The following is a 17,090-nucleotide window of genomic DNA, read 5'->3' on the forward strand; positions in this document are numbered from 1 at the left end:
TACAATTTACAGAGGGAAGCATTCACTGAGCATGAATTAATAGGGTCCCAAAGGGGCTGTGGGTTCCTGAAAAGGTTTCTGAAGCCTTTTGTGCAAAAACCACAGCAAAAAGTTCAGCTCGTGCACAAGAACTTGGAGATCTCTAAATTAATGACAAGAAGGCTCTTGAAGAAACAATTACTGAGAAAGGAGTATTTAGCAAAAGCCCTGGTGTAAAACTCTGGTTGCTCCCTCTGTGATCCAAGTCTTTATTGCATGTACTTTGTGTCTGCTATTACACAGCTCAGCCATAATTAATCTTTTCAGTGTATGAAGCCCTCAAAAGCAGAGGTAAAAGCAGACACAGCACCTGCTTAAAAGAAAAATTAAATGCCTGCACACCCCTTTGTAATGGAGAGTAAAAAGTAGTTATTCAGAGCAGTATGAAGAGTTTTCCAGCTATAAAAAAAAATGAAAAAGGAGGAAGAAGTGTTGGAGAAAAGAGTCTTTTGTTAAGCAGATTTCTCTGGCTGGGATCACCTCGATGATAAGATGACAGACACATCAAGATTTAGGTATTTAAAACCACATTAGGGGAGTGAGACACAAAGGGACTGCAGGTCAAGCCTGATCTTTCAGCCAAATCTTTCAGCATTAGATTATTCAACAGATTTTCCACCTCCAGCTTCTAACTCCAAAAAAAGCAGAGAGATTTTTCTAGCAGGGTTCTTTAGCAAACAAGTTCATAAAACACAGTCCATTGTACTTCTGGTGAAGAGAAGTAAAATGAGAAGCAATTAGAATGATGATGAACTCATTAAGTCAAAACAGCTATAAACAAAAGCAGAGCGAGTCTCAAAAACCTGTCTGAAAGAGCTGCTGAGGCTTTTCCAGGGGATGGATGAAGGAGTCTGGTTTAAGTCAGGATGAAATGTGGGAAGAGCTGCAAACTGTCCCTGGACCAGCATCTGCTTCTGAGTAACATCACAAAGCTGCTACAAAAATTACCTTCAAGAAGATAAATGAACTCTACCTCCAGCAGCAGCCTTTTTTCAGCTGCACAGGGAGCAGGAATGGCCAGCTCCTGCATTTGGGGGGTTTTTAGGGCAGTGGGCAGAGCTGTGTCCTTACCATCGGACTTTATTGCAGGTCTGGGTGGCGCCCAGCGGGGACCCGGCCACCATGGGCACCTGGATGGGGCTGTGCTGCTTGTTCATGACCAGGTCCAGCTTCTCCTCCAGCGATTTGCAGGTGGCCTCCAGGGCCAGCAGCTTGGCCTCGATGCTGTCCAGCCTCAGGCATATGGTCTGGTTGATGGAGTACAGGAACGACTGCGGAGGGAGGAGGAGAAGCCGCGCTGAGCGCGCCCAGCTCAGCCCCGCTCCCGAGGCAGCTCCGCGCAAACGTGACTGGGCAGCCATCCCAAAGGAACTCACAGCCTGTCTAGTGACAAAATCCACCCCCTGATGACATCCAGGAGCGTTTCAGCAGGCTCACATTCTTCCAGATCTTTAGCTGGGAGCCAAAAGCAGCCCAGCCAAAGCCATTTTCACCTAAGCACTTTGTCAGGATGATTTCATCCACTGCAAAATCATTTCTAATGACTTGCCAAAGCCTTGCAGCCCACATGTGAAAACAAAAGGATTATAAATCTCTGGATGCATCCTCCTGGATAAAGTTAGTAAGTTTTTTTCCTGCCCAAACAGATAAATTGCAGTGGAAATTGTATCAACACAAAAAATCTCGGAGACAATTAATGCCACTCACTTCAGCTTCCTGCTGAACAGCAAATCAAGAAAAGCAAATAAATAAAATCTGTTTTGCTAAGCAATCTTTTTGAAAAGAAAACATATTCCACTTGGGTTCTCCTGGGAAAACAGGCCATTAGAGGGAGAGCTGCACTCTGTGTGCTTTGCAAACAGCAGCTGTGCCATCTTGTGGCCCTGCAGCCACTGAGCACCCCAAACCCTCCTTCACCAGCTCCAGCTCCTGGGATCACCCCAAAAATGCAGAATTACACAGGACAGTGGCTGTGGCACTGAAATATCATCAGGTACTCACACTCCAGGGCAAAAACCAGCCCTAAATCACAGCAAGGTGATTTCTGAGCTCCTGGGCCAGAATTAAATGGGAATTATCTATCAGGAGAATGCTGTTAGCTTCAAATAATACCTTCAAACATGGCTGAAAGTATCTACAAATTGCAACACAAATACATCCTCAAGTTCATCTCTTTTTGGTCAGCTTCATTTACTTTATCAAAAAATGTCCCAGTACTGAAGTTTTGGGTCAGTGGAATTAATTCTGGTGATATTTTACATTACATCTGAAATTCTTGCTGCTAATTCTACCATGGAAAATTAGACAATTACCCAGATTTTTAAATTTGTGCCTAAAAATGCACAAGTATCTTCCAGAATAATTCCAGGATTAAGTATAAACAGTTTATTTTACATTTTTGTAATAACTTCACCTAAACTAAATTATCATTAAAATGAAACCCAGGAAAGAGGATTAAATAACCTTAATAGAGGGATCCTGGCAGTTGATTTCTATCCTCTGACGTTTCAGGGCAGGCTCCACATCATCATCTGCCACTTCATGGTTCTCCAACACAACTGCAAAGGAAACAAAAAGCATTGCCAGAGTTTAGAGCCCGAGAGGAAAAAGCTCAAATTAAAACCACAAAGGCCTGTAAGTTTAATTAAGATATTTAATGTGTTATTTGACACCTGCTTGGGGTTTCTCTCACATATCTGACAGTGGTGATGGGACCAGGTTTGAGTTCCTCTACCAAGCAAAGACTTCTGAAGGACTGGCAGGTCTCAGTTTCTTTTCCAACTCTTTGGGACCATTTCTGAGGTAACTTTTTCATTTTCTATCACAAAAGCAGTTTTTTTTGGCCTCTGTCTCTCATTTCCATTACTGCTCTTCCTTACAATAGCCACAGAGGACCAACATCTCAATAGATTCTCACTCAGGAAGTCAATTTCTGAGCAAGTGATATCCAAATATTTACTTTCAGAAGTGTTTTGCTATTTGGAATTTTAATAATGGATGAGAAAAAGTGTCTTACACATAAAACAATTCCTAATGGATGGGGAAAGCTTCCATTGGAGGAAAACATAAACCATGGAAAAAAACAAGAGTGCAGGAATATTTCAGTGGTTTTGGGGTTAGTTTAGCCCTGCACAAAAAACAAACAGGCAATTAAGAGAAAAGTGAAATAAATAAAATAATCTGATCTAAAGGGTTTGAGGATGCACAAGTGAAGCTCTGGAAATCATGGCACATGGGCTTCAAAAACACCTTGTGGAATTAAATCCCTGCTTTGTATTTTAAAGCAAAGCTCAGCAGTGATTTCCAGTTCATGGGCACTGCTGGAAATCTCCTCCTACCTGGATTATCAGGAGTCAGGTCCTCCACAGCAATCTGAACCACATCTGCCAAATCCTGCTCTGACATCATTCAGAACCTGCAGCCAAACCCCTCAGGCACCACTGCAGCTCCCCAGGGCACAGCTGGCCCAGGCATGCACTCCTGCAAAACAGCAAGGACAGGGTTAATATCTGTGAAACAGCTCAGACAGCACCAACACCTCCAGCTTTTCATTCTCCCTTTATCAGAAATTCAGTTTTCAGAGAAATAACCAAGCTACCAAGGGATTTTCCAGCGGCACCCAGAGCTCAGCCCCTGCAAGAGGAACCTCCCTGCCCCAGGGCTGAGGCAGGAGCTGAAGCTTTCCTTGCTCTTCACTGCACATTCACACTCTCAAAGCTCACAAAGCTCCACTCCACACCAGATTTGCAAGAACTGCAAATTCTAAATCTTCCTAAACTGAGTGAGAACCAGGAGTTTCCTCACATCTTGTTACAACTAAAGCAAAACTTGACTTTTTTTCTTCAGGATGAACCTGCCTGGTTTTTCTACAGCTCAGTTCTGATGAAACCTTCTTCAGGATATGGTCCTGATTTTAAAGTCAAAATATTTGTCAGCCTTGCTCCCCTGGATTTCTCAGTCCAGGTTATTTATTAGTGTTTTAAGAGAAACCTTCAACCTGTAAAATTGAAATAAAATCACTGCAATCTCTCCTTGCTTCTACCATTTTACAAAGGAATATCAAGAGATCAGTGGACTTTTCTTTTTTCCTTTTTTAACTTGGAGTAAAAAACACTGGAGAGACAAATGGAGATTTACTGATAGAAATGATAATTCATCCATTAACACGGACATGGAATCAAATCCAACTATGCACAATGATTTTCCTCTTCCACTTGAGCCCAAGAAATCCATCAGGCCAGAAGTGGAGAGGATTAATTTTTAGGAGAGCAACACAACCTAGAGAAGGATTCTGAGGCGGCCTCCCCACATCCCCAAAGTGTTTACCCAAAACACCAGCACTGCCAGCACTGAGTCACTTGAAATTCTGCTCATGGTGAAAGACTTTTGGGCCAGCACAGAGTGTGGCAGCAAGCCCAAAATCCCTGGCAGTCCTTCAGTGCTCGTGGATGCCATTTTGGCAAGGGGAATTTGCCATTTCTGAGAAGCCCTGGTGCCCAGCCAGGCTGTGCTGTTCCGTGCTGTCACACACGGCCTGCACAGGACAGCCCTGCCCTCGCCTTCAGGGGACACAGCCACCCCTGCAAGCACCAAAAAAGGCCAAATTAGAGCAAATTAGAACTGTCACAAAGCTTATTATTTACAGGAGTCACCGTGATTCACTTGGTTATGACAGGACTCACTGATGCTGCACGTGTTGCATTGAAACCTCTCATTGCAACAAATTCCTCCACTGAAGGAATTAATAGTAATTAAATAGTAATAATGTAATAGGAATTAATAGTATAGTATTATATATTATATATATAATACTATACTATAATAATAATACTATACTATAATAGTATAGTATTATATATATATATTAATAGTATAGTATTTAATTCCTATAGTAATAGGAATTAAATAGTAATAATGTATAAATCCACTTTATTACTTCACTTATTTAGCACAAAAAATCCTGAGTTTGAAGGAACCCACATGGATAATCCAACTCCTGGCCCTGCATAGACAACTCAATGATCCAACCACATGCCTTCAAAATTAAATTTAAAAATCAGTAAATTCAATTTTTCTTCAAATAATTTCCTGTTTCTAACACCCACTGTCCACCTCTCACAGGACACAGGCTGAAAGTGCTCAACCTCAGGAATACCCAAATATTCTGTCCCAAATGTTCAACTTCAGGAATACCCAAATATTCTGTCCCAAATGTTCAACTTCAGGAATACCCAAATATTCTGTCCCAAATGTTCAACTTCAGGAATACCCAAATATTCTGTCCCAGAGCCTTGAAACAAGGGCACAACCACAACTGGCAGAGCAGCTACAGCACGCACAGAGAAATGTATGTTCATAACATCAGTATTTACTTCAATTTAAATGAATTTTATTCCAATCTCACTAACTCAGACATAACTTGAAAGAAATCAGCCACAATTGTTCCTTTTCAAAGCCAGGACAAAACTCCCTTCTGCTGCCATCCTCAATCAAAACATGAAGGGGAAAACAAATAAATACAAACAAAATAACAAATAAATTTGTTATGAACCCTGGGGATTAGGAAAGCCCAAGGAAGCTGCAGCCAGTGCAGTTCTCACACCTTGAATAAAGAATTCCTCTCCCAAATTCACCATTTCCATTTCTAACAGTGAATTTTACTGGTGGGCTGACCTTGCTTTGGAACCAAGGGGAAAAGCCTGATCAAATTCAACAGGATGAGAGTTAGAGGAGTTTATCAGCTTCCAAAAGCTTCAGTCAACAAATTCAGAGTAACTTTGCCATTATGGTTTCCATGTACTTTACTCAGTGAAGTATTTACCAGTTTTCCTCACGTAAAACACTCTTTTTCTTGAAATTTCCTCTATATTCCCCCTTTTTTCCACCTCCTGTCTGAAACTCTAGTCCCCATTAAATCTAAATTAAGTGTATGTACATTGGCATTGAGCCACTAGTGCTGAACTATTCCCAGGAACAAATTTTCAGTTATAAAAAAGAAATATTAACAGAAAGCCAGGAAGCTGGGGATCAACCACAGCAGGGCCAAGGAACGTGCCCACCTCTCCTCCCCAAGCAGCACATGGAAGTTGGATCAACACAGGAATATTTTATGGTCACTTTGCCCCCGGCTGGGAGAAGGGATGGGGAGGAAGGTTCTACCAGGCAGTGGAAAATATTCCATTAAAGGAGCTCCTGGCCAGCCAGGCTCACACCAATTCCAGCTTTGGTGGATCTGGGCTGCACTTTTGGATTCTCCCAGAAAATTCCAGGGGTTCCTCCAACTCTAAAAGTGAGGAACAGGTTATGGTGTGTCCTGGAAGGATTTCCTCCCCTCTCCACTCCCAATTCCCTGGGTGCCTCCAAAGGGGCCAGCCTGGATCCATGAGGTTCCACAGAGCCCTTGGGTCACAACAACCCCTGGAGCTCCAGGCTGCGAAGCCGGGAAAGGACGGGGCCTGAACAGGAGCCCAGGTGGGCAAGAGGCCACTGGCACCTGGCTGGCACCAGCCCTGGCATGGCCACAGCCCCAGGGCAGGGACTGTCCCTGTGCTGGGCACGGCTGAGGCCACACCTGGGGCTCTGCTCAGGTTTGGGCCCCTCCAAGACAGACCTGGAGGGGCTGGAGTGTCCAGAGAAGGGAATGGGGCTGGGAAAGGGAATGGAGAATCCTGAGGGAGCTGGGAAGGGAATGGAGAATCCTGAGGGAGCTGGGAAGGGAATGGAGAATCCTGAGGGAGCTGGGAAGGGAATGGAGAATCCTGAGGGAGCTGGGAAAGGAATGGAGAATCCTGAGGGAGCTGGGAAGGGAATGGAGAATCCTGAGGGAGCTGGGAAGGGAATGGAGAATCCTGAGGGAGCTGGGAAGGGAATGGAGAATCCTGAGGGAGCTGGGAAGGGAATGGAGAATCCTATGGAGCTCAGGGGGCTCAGCCTGGAGCAAAGGGGGCTCAGGGGCCCTCCTGGCTCTGCATAGCTCCTGCCAGGAGGGACCAGGGACAGGAGCAGAGGGAGCAGCTCAGGCTGGGCCAGGGCAGGCTCAGCTCGGACAGCAGCAGGAATTTGCCCATGGAAAGGGGGGTCAGGGATGGGAACTGCCCAGGGAGGGTTGCAGTGCCCATCCCTGGAGGTGTCCCAGCAATTCCTGAGGTGGCACTCGGTGCTCTGGGCTGGGGACAAGGTGGGGATGGGGCACAGCTGATCCCAGAGCTCCTTCCACCCTCAATAACCAATTCTGTGAAATCCCAAGTTCTCTTAGGGGTTCTCTAACCCCTCTGAGCTCTTACAGCCCATTACCAGAGCAGCTCTTCCACCGCCCCCCTTTCCCCACCCCACTTTGTTCCTCTGATCCAATAATCCCAGCAGAAACCTGCTGGATAAATGAAACTACAACTGAAAATTATCTCATTTTCTCTTAAAAATGGGAGCAAAAAACCTTGAGCATCCCTGTAAGCACTTGCCTGGAAGTGGCTCCAGTACTGGAATACTCAAAAAAAGCTCATCAAAGACAACTAAAGATATAAATTTAAAGCTGATTAGATAAATTACATTAAATATCTCTGCCAATACTCTTACTCAGAATTGATACACTTAACACAGAATTCAATCAGCCTTTGTTTAATTAAGTAAATTAATATTTGTAAGCAACTAAATTAAATTCACCTGAATTCCAGATTAGCTTTTCCACACACAAGTTTAATGTAATTTAATTAATCTATTTTAAAACATTAATTCTGAATAATTCTTCTGAGCAGTCCCTTGTAAACAAAGCTATTTACTGAAATATCTGATGGCTTTCCCTGGTCACGGGGCAGCATTCCAAAGTGGATAATCAAACCCATCCAATGCCTTGTTAACACAGGAGAACATGCACAAACCAGAAACCTTCTCTCATATTAATTAGCAAGGGTAAACATTATCTTTAAAAAAACCCAAACACTTTCCAAAGCTCTGCTTGAAGTGTGGAATTGCACTGCCCTGGCTGGAGCAGCTGGGCTCTCTGGACATTTCCCAGTGCTATTGATAAATGAAAATCTTCCTTTAGATTCCAACTTGCAATGTGGCAAATGTTCCTGCTGTGTGGGAAAAGCTGGGAAATGCCATTTCCCTCTGCCCAGCCCCAGAGCCTCAAATGTTCTTTCTCTTCTTCGTTCCACTCTTCCCTCTGATCGATTAAAGGCACTGCTCAAATATGGAATTTCTATTCCAAAAATCTTTTGGAATCACATCCATCCATCCATCCCCTTAAAGTTCATGGTCACCACCTACACACAAATGGCAAGTTTGCCATCAGTCTTGAAGTTGGGCATTATTAAAAAGTTCATGAAAAGCAGCATCAGATGGAGCCTCACTACACAGGTGCCATTCTCTCAAAGGGAAGGTTTATTTAGTGTATTCAAATGGCCACTAAAAGTCTCTATAGTCTTGCTTTTCCTGACTACTGAGCCTTTTATCTCAGGATTATTCCACACTTGGAATCATGGAATTGTTGGGGTGGGAAGGGGCATTGAGGCCCATCCCATCCCATCCCATCCCATCCCATCCCATCCCATCCCATCCCATCCCATCCCATCTCCCAGTGTGCCAGGCTGCTCCAGCCCTGCCCAGCCTGGTCTTGGGCACTGCCAGGGACCAGGGGCAGCCTCACCCCCACATCCCATCTGTCCCTGTCCATGGAAAACTATTCCCCTCAAATGAATTTAATTCATTAATTGAGCCCATTTATCTAAGCCAAAGGTCCTTATCCTGCAAAAACTCTGATTTAGTGAGACTCCCCAAGGTTTTCCACAGCAGGTAGCACAAAGCCCAGCCCAGTGACAGGAATAAAACCAGCACAGGCCAGGGCTCATCTCCAGGAGCACAGAAATGACCTCAAGCTGCACAGGGATTATGGTATAAACATCATCCACGCTCTCCAGGGGACATGCAGAGCACAAAATACTCATTAATTCAGTTTTTATTGAAATCCCTGCAGGGAAACAGCCCAGAGGGGCACTGAGCTGTCTCTGGGCATGGAATTATCCCCATTTAACTCCACCTGGGAAGCAAACTATGGGATCCCAGCAGAGCAGCAGCCCCAGAACAGGACAGGACTGCCTGGGAAGGGCTCCAGGAACAAGAATCCCCCTCTGGAAGCTCCAAACCCCTGGCCCAGCTGGGACCCCCCTGGAGCAGCTCCAAGGGCACAGCTGGGAATGCTGGGATAATTCCACACATGAAGTTAATCCCAAGAGTTACAAAGCTCAGGACACAACAATTCTCATTTCAGCCTCTCTCTGTGGCTTGCAGCAATTCTCTAACCCAGAGCCTGGCTTTTCCTCCAGGTTAAAATCACCTTGGTTGGCAGCTGGAACAGAATCTTCCTGCACCAATTCCCAATTCCCAATTCAGCCACACCAGTGCAAATGGAACACAATAAAAAACAACAATTTAAGAGCATGCAGGGCTCAAAGCTCCATAAATCCAAGAGCCTCCTTTGAGCCCCAGCTCTCTGCAGCCCATCACAATGTGAATTAAAACTCATTTTTAGGAGGAAGAGATCAGATTTACACTTCCTTCTTACTACCCAAAACTACAAATGAGAATAATTTTTCTTAGCATCTGTTTGGCTGTCACCCTTATCCTCAATCCACCTTAAAAGACGAGGAAAAACATTGTGTTTCAATTAAATTTCATAGTGAAACCACAAAAACATTTCAATTTAACAGCTTAAAAATGAGTGTAATAGTAGACAAGCAGCTTTGATTCAACCAAAGATCAGGAAAAATGTCTGTTTTCCCAAAAAATGATAGAAATATTCCCTATCTGGGAAAACCAGCACACCAGCCACAACATTCTGGAGATGGATGTAGCAAAGCAATATCACTCACAGAGGTATTACGGTGTGGACTCCAGTGCAAGTGGTAAAATTCAGCTAGCAACCGAAAAAAGGAAATGGTTACTCCAGGAATAAAGGAGCTGGAAGCTCTGGAGAAGAAAACCTCCCAGGGAGGCAGAAATTCTCAAGTATTACCTCAAAAGCTGCCATTATTATTGTTGGTTCATTGTTTTGCCTTCAGAAATATTTGCTTTTTAGGGTTTTTTTTTCATTCCACCTGATACAAGGCACTGTTTTGCTTGGATATCTTTTGCCAGTTCTTCTAACCCTGGCATTAATCCTAACACAACACCCAACAAATGACCCAGGAATGCCTTCCCTGCTTGCCGGGCACAGCAATGGCAGTGGGTGGTCACAGAGAGCAGGAATTCCAGCCCAAATTCCCCAGGAATTCCAGCCCAAATTTCCAGGAATTCCAGCCCAAATTCCCCAGGAATTCCAGCCCAAATTTCCAGGAATTCCAGCCCAAATTCCCCAGGAATTCCAGCCCAAATTCCCCAGGAATTCCAGCCCAAATTCCCCAGGAATTCCAGCCCAAATTCTCCAGGAATTCCAGCCCAAATTCCCCAGGAATGCCTTCCCTGCTTGCCAGGCACAGCAATGGCAGTGGGTGGTCACACAGAGCAGGAATTCCAGCCCAAATTCCCCAGGAATTCCAGCCCAATTCTCCAGGAATTCCAGCCCAAATTTCCCAGGAATTCCAGCCCAAATTCCCCAGGAATTCCAGCCCAAATTCCCCAGGAATTCCAGCCCAAATTCTCCAGGAATTCCAGCCCAAATCCCCCAGGAATTCCAGCCCAAATTTCCCAGGAATTCCAGCCCAAATTCCCCAGGAATTCCAGCCCAAATTCTCCAGGAATTCCAGCCCAAATTCCCAGGAATGCCTTCCCTGCTGGCCAGGCACAGGAATGGCATTGGGAGGTCACAGAGAGCAGGAATTCCAGCCCAAATTCCCCAGGAATTCCAGCCCAAATTTCCCAGGAATTCCAGCCCAATTCTCCAGGAATTCCAGCCCAAATTCTCCAGGAATTCCAGCCCAAATTCTCCAGGAATTCCAGCCCAAATTCTCCAGGAATTCCAGCCCTGCTGGCCGGGCACAGCAATGGCAGTGGGAGGTCACACAGAGCAGGAATTCCAGCCCAAATTCTCCAGGAATTCCAGCCCAAATTCCCCAGGAATTCCAGCCCAAATTCCCCAGGAATTCCGGCCCAAATTCCCCAGGAATTCCAGCCCAAATTCTCCAGGAATTCCGGCCCAAATTCCCCAGGAATTCCGGCCCAATTCTCCAGGAATTCCAGCCCAAATTCCCAGGAATTCCAGCCCTGCTGGCCAGGCACAGGAATTGCAGTGGGAGGTCACACAGAGCAGGAATTCCAGCCCAAACTCCACAGGAACTCCAGCCCGAATTCCCCAGAATTCCAGCCCAAATTCCCCAGGAAATCCAGCCCAAATTCCCCAGGAATTCTAGCCCAATTCTCCAGGAATTCCAGCCCAAATTCTCCAGGAATTCCAGCCCAAATTCTCCAGGAATTCCAGCCCAAATTCCCAGGAATGCCTTCCCTGCTGGCCGGGCACAGCAATGGCAGTGAGTGGTCACACAGAGCAGGAATTCCAGCCCAAATTCCCCAGGAATTCCAGCCCAAATTCCCCAGGAATTCCAGCCCAAATTCCCTGTGGATCTTGTACAAACCCCGCTGCCTGTGCCAGCCCTGCCTGGGGTTATTCCCCAGGAGCTGGGCAGGAAATGTTCACACATTGAACATTCCAAATGTTCACACGTGCCCAGCTCTGCTCTCTCAGGTGCCTGAATTCAATTTGCAGCCATTCAACCCCCGAGCAAGGAGCTGCGAGTGCCTGCAGAGTGCAGGGGCTGAATTCCGGATCCCGGCGGGATTGTTCCCCTCAGGGATTGTTCCCCACAGGGATCGTTCCCCACAGGGATCGTTCCCCACAGGGATCGTTCACACCAGGCACAGTTTGGAAGAGTTTGCTGAAAAGCAGCAAATGTGACAGCAGACCTGCCCAGACAGCAAATCCCGGCCCGTTGTTTTCTTGTTTTCAGCCACTAGATGGAGGATTTTTATTGGGAGCAGCCTCAAAAATCCTGGAAGGATTTCCAGGGCAGGTTTAGGTGGAGATCAGGGAAAGGTTCTGCCCTCAGAGGGTGCTGGCACTGCCCAGGGGCTGCCAGAGCTGCAGCACAGGTTGGACAGCGCTGCCAGGGGTGCCCAGGGTGGGAATTTGGGAATGGCCTGGATTGGAGGAACCCTGGGGGTTCCTTCCAGCTCAGGGTATTCCATTATTCCAGGAAATTCGAACTTCCACCATTCCAGGCTGCCCCAGTGTCCAGCCTGGCCTTGGGCAGTGCCAGGGACCCAGGGAAATCTGTGCCAGGCTCCCCACCCACCCACAGGAGAAATTCATTCCCAATATCCCACTCATCCCTCCTTCTCTCTTGGCCTGCCAGCTTACCTTTAGCAACAAAATAATAATAATAATAATAATTTATAATTTTTTCCTCGTTTTTTCCTAATATGTGCACTGCTAGTCCTCAATACACTGGAAAAAGTTTCTGATCCAGCAATTCCAGAGGAGACAAGAACAGCCCCCAGTGTTGGCACAGGCTGCTGCTGCTACTACAAAAAAGCAGGAAAGCCAACATCAAATACAACCTGCTCACTCCAAAGCCTTCTAATGGATTTTCCTGCTGCAGGCATCAAGGAAAAAAAAAACCTTTCCAGCTGCCAAACCAGACCTTAGCACTGCTGTATAACACAGAGACAGCAGGAGTTTCAAATACTTGCCAAAAAAAAAAATAATGAAGAGCATCATTTCGGTAGGAGAACATGAACTGAGCAGTTATTCAAAATGTGAATTATTTTCATAGGATTATTGAGGGTGGAAAGAGCTCTGGGATTGTGGAGTTCACCCAGCCCAGAGCACCGAGTGGCACCTCAGGAATTGCTGGGACACCTCCAGGGGTGGGCACTGCAACCCTCCCTGGGCATTCCCATCCCTGACCCCCCTTTCCATGGGCAAATTCCTGCTGCTGTCCGAGCTCAGCCTGCCCTGGCCCAGCCTGAGCTGCTCCCTCTGCTCCTGTCCCTGGAGCACAGCCCAACTCCCATCCTGCCTCCAATTTTAAATTTCCATTTAAATCCACCTGATCCTGGCTTGGCAGCTCCCCTCCCTGCAGTTAAAAGGAAAATCCCAACTAAATTCAGTTTTGAATTCCCCAAAGTTTCAGTTCAGAGGGTGCTGGAGAGGATCAGGTTGGTCTGTTTATACCTGAGGGAAAGGGAACTCCCCACTGCCATCAACTCCCTCCATTCTTCTCCAGGGTAAAACTCAGATTTTCAGAGCTTGGAACTGAATATATTCTTCCCTTAAGTGCTCTAAAGTCAGGGGTTACAAACAGGAAGCAACATCAAATGATTCTGTTCAACAGACACCACCACAAATTATTTTATTTCAAGTCCCACATACCAAGGGTGTGATGAAATTAAACCTTTTGTATGTTTTTCAGTCTAACTGGTTGCAAAATTCACTATTTTCCAGCACCTTTAAAAACCTAAACCTGCAAGGAAACAAGTGGTTTATGTGACTGTGAAGACATTTTATTCCTTTTATTTTACTTGGGAAAGAAAAAAAAAATAAAATGTGACGATTACCCTTTCAATGATATGGATAAGAGAGAAAATAAGATTATTTCAACTGTCAATAACTAAATATTGAGTCTTAAACTAAAGGAAATCAACCTGTGACCAGAATTTTATTGGCAAAGTTCTGCATACAAAGACATTTTGTGGTTCTAAATCCAACCTGGCTTTGCTCTGTCTTTTCCTACAAGTGGCTCAATCCCAGCAAGTCCAATTCCAGGGAAAGAGATGAAAACCCTGGAAAATTCTAACAAAATGAAGGAAAACCCTGGAATTCTGACAAAATGAAGGAAAACCCCGGAATTCTGACAAAATGAAGGAAAACCCCGGAATTCTGACAAAGTAAAGGAGAATTCTGAAATTCTGGCTCAATAAAGCTGTGTCTTGTTCCTGCACCTACAAAGCTTCACAAGATGAGGGGGAAGCTCAAATCCTGGCAAACAGGAGCACAGCCTGGAATTCCCTGGCTGTGAATCCCTTGGGACACCCCAGCTCCTTCCCAAGCCAAGGGAAATCCACAATCAGCAGTGCTGAGCTGGGACTAAAACTCATTTTCCTCACCTGATTGCCCAAAATTCCAGAAGAAGGATGGTAAAAGCAGCACAGGCAGGAAAGGAACCCTTTTCCAAACTTATTTCTTGGAGCAGGTGCCTCTGGAAGCTGCAGCTGTGAGCATTGCTAATTAGCACCACGCCCTTAATGGTTTGATTAAATTACTCTGGATGTTATTCATCAATTAGTTCTTTGAAGGAACCTTAATTAACACCTGCTCTGGAACCAGACAACTTTCACATGGCTGGGTGACTCAGAAAACCCAACTGTAGAAGAGATGATAAATTGAAAAAACAAAGTTCTAAAATGTTTGTGGCCTCTGGAGAAGATGGAATGTTTCCCAAATCCAACTTCCATCTTTTTATTCTCCCAATAAATTAATTTTCCTTCCCAACGTCCATTACTGAAAATGGAACTACTTCCATTTCATGATGGGAAAAGGTGCTCAGGGTTTCAGACTCAAAATCTTGTTATTCTGGTGCATTTCTATAAACAACTATTTAAAACATACATATATTTATATTTATATATATAAACTTCCTAATAGAGAAAACCCTCTGTTTCAAGAGTCACTGCTATGAAATGCAGACACGTTTTTGTTTGATATTTTTAAATCTTGGTCGAAGTATTTAAAGTTATAAAATATCAGGTTTGCCTCTTGAAATCTTGGTATCGACAGGGCACCACACCTCAGGTAACCTCACACAGAAGGCAAGAAAGTACCAAAAATCACTCCAAAATACCACTTTAAAGCTGTTTCCACCAAAGAAATCTCTCAGTTGCTAATAACCCTTGTTTACTTCAAAAAGTCTTCCCTGGAGAGCTCCAAAAATAAACTGATCCATAAACTATCTGTGCCATAGCAGGATAAAATGACTATATTTGGTGAAGTACACAACTTGCCACTGTGGATGGATTTAAAAATAAAACAAAAAAAAAAAAAAAAAACAGCGGGGGGGGGGGGTGGGGGGGGAGAGAAAAAGGAGGCAACACTTGAATTGCAAATAAGGGTATCGGGATACCGAGTGTGATGAGAGAATCCTGGAATAGCTTGGGTGGGAAGGGACTTTAAAGCTCATCTCGTTGCAGCCCTGCCATGGCAGGGACACCTCGCACCATCCCGGCCAGCCTGGCCCTGGGCACTGCCAGGGATGCAGGGGCAGCGGTACCACAGGGAAGAATTGCGGCTCAAGATCGCATGGAAAGCACTCAATGTCAAACAGCGAGCTGGCATGGAGAGGACACAACACACCAACCCTGCTATGGGTGTGGAAAACCCTGTCAGGCACTGAATGAGCACACACGGGGCTGTGCCCGGACCCCGCCGCACCAGGGCAGGCACGGAGGAGCTCCCAGCCCAGCCCCAAACACATCCCGGGGGACAGCGGGACACCGAGCCCGGCACTGGCGATTCCGGCACGGGGTGAGCCCCGGAGCGGAGCGGGAAGAGCCAAACCTTCGGGTGGAAGGGACCTCAAAGCTGATCCCGTTCCAGCCCTGCCATGGCACGGACACCTTCCAGCATCCCGGGCTGCTGCGAGCCCTGTCCAGCCTGGCCTCGGGCACTGCCAGGGATGCATGGGCAGCCCCAGCTTGTCCGGGCACCCCGTGCCGGGGCCTCAACGCCCTCACCGGGAGGATTTGCTCCCCGATATCGAACCACGGGCGACCCCCATGAGAGCGATGGGGGGAGGCGGAGGGGGGCGCGCGGCCCCCCCGCCTCGGCCGCTCCCTCCCCGCCGGCTCGCGGCCCGGGGAGCGCGGCGGGTGCGCGGTGTGTGCTCGGTGTCCCCGTGCGGGGCCGTGCGGGCGGCCGAGGGGTGGCCGCGTAGCGGAGGCTCCCGCCCGCGGGGCGCCGCGTTACCGTGTGAGGCGGGCGCCGAGTTCTCGTGGTGTTTTGTGCGGCGGCTGCGATAATGGCGTCCTTCCTCGCGAGAGATCCGGCCCGGGGCCCCGCGCCGCGCACGCGCCGCGCCCGCGCGCGCGATGCCCCCGCCCTTCCCCGCCGAGGCGCCGCAGCGGGGACCGGACTACGAGTCCCAGAGGGCAGCGCGCGCGCCCCCGCAGGAGCACGCCGGGACCTGTAGTACGCGCGGGGTGGCGCGGGGCGTGCCGGGAAATGTAGTCAGGGAGTCACGGAATCGCAGGATCATTAAGGGTGGAAAAGAGCTCCAGGATGACCGAGTCCCACCTGTTACTCATTCCCACCTTGTCCCCAGCCCAGAGCACCGAGTGCCACCTCAGGAATTGCTGGGACACCTCCAGGGATGGGCACTGCAACCCTCCCTGGGCAGTTCCCATCCCTGATCCCCCTTTCCATGGGCAAATTCCTGCTGCTGTCCGAGCTGAGCCTGCCCTGGCCCAGCCTGAGGCCGTTCCCTCTGCTCTGTCCCCTCCTGGCAGGAGCTGTGCAGAGCCAGGAGGGCCCCTGAGCCTCCTTTGCTCCAGGCTGAGCCCCCTGAGCTCCATAGGATTCTCCAGCCTTTCCCAGCTCCCTCAGGATTCTCCAGCCCTTTCCCAGCTCTGTTCCCTTCCCTGGACACGTTCCAGCCCCTCAATGACCGCAGCACTCGGCCAGCAGAGCCGGCAGATGAAACAGGAATCTGCACCTCCAAAATCATTCACACCTTTCCCATCTGCTCCTTCCATCAGATTCCTCCCCCCTGACAGCTCCTGGGTTTGGAGCTGACATGAGCTGGATGTCACTGTGGTGCTGAGGACAGCAATGTCACCGTGCCCAGAGCAGCAGGCAGCAGTGGGAATTTGCTAAATTGGCTCCTCAGCCTCGCTCCTCTGTCACTCCTGTGTGTGCCGTGAGAACAGCAGGGCTGGGTGAAGGTGGGGGACGCGCCGTGAACCTGCTGGGAATGATAAAAATATGCAAAAAGCCCCAAAAAAAGAAGCACGGAGGAAGTGTGTGCAAATGGGTCTGAAATAGGACAAAGATTAGACGATTTTATGTCTTT

The 17,090-nt window shown here is 47.3% G+C and overlaps 1 protein-coding gene across 2 annotated transcripts in view; it reads right to left on the reverse strand.

The window, feature by feature from the left end:
* Positions 1-16,126, reverse strand: part of BANP (BTG3 associated nuclear protein) — a 123,984-nt gene extending 107,858 nt beyond the window's left edge. For both annotated transcript variants that reach the window (XM_074550759.1, XM_074550760.1), the window contains exons 1-4: positions 15,989-16,126; positions 3,378-3,519; positions 2,503-2,597; positions 1,111-1,310 (exon numbers count right to left, since the gene is read on the reverse strand). In XM_074550759.1, the coding sequence (XP_074406860.1) occupies positions 1,111-1,310; positions 2,503-2,597; positions 3,378-3,447 (365 nt within the window). In that variant the 5' untranslated portion in view covers positions 3,448-3,519; positions 15,989-16,126. The remainder of the gene's footprint in view (positions 1-1,110; positions 1,311-2,502; positions 2,598-3,377; positions 3,520-15,988) is intronic.
* Positions 16,127-17,090: the final 964 nt, after the last annotated feature.

The sequence above is a fragment of the Zonotrichia albicollis genome, chromosome 13, assembly GCF_047830755.1.
Source record: "Zonotrichia albicollis isolate bZonAlb1 chromosome 13, bZonAlb1.hap1, whole genome shotgun sequence".
In the NCBI taxonomy this organism is placed as follows: Eukaryota; Metazoa; Chordata; class Aves; order Passeriformes; family Passerellidae; genus Zonotrichia; species Zonotrichia albicollis.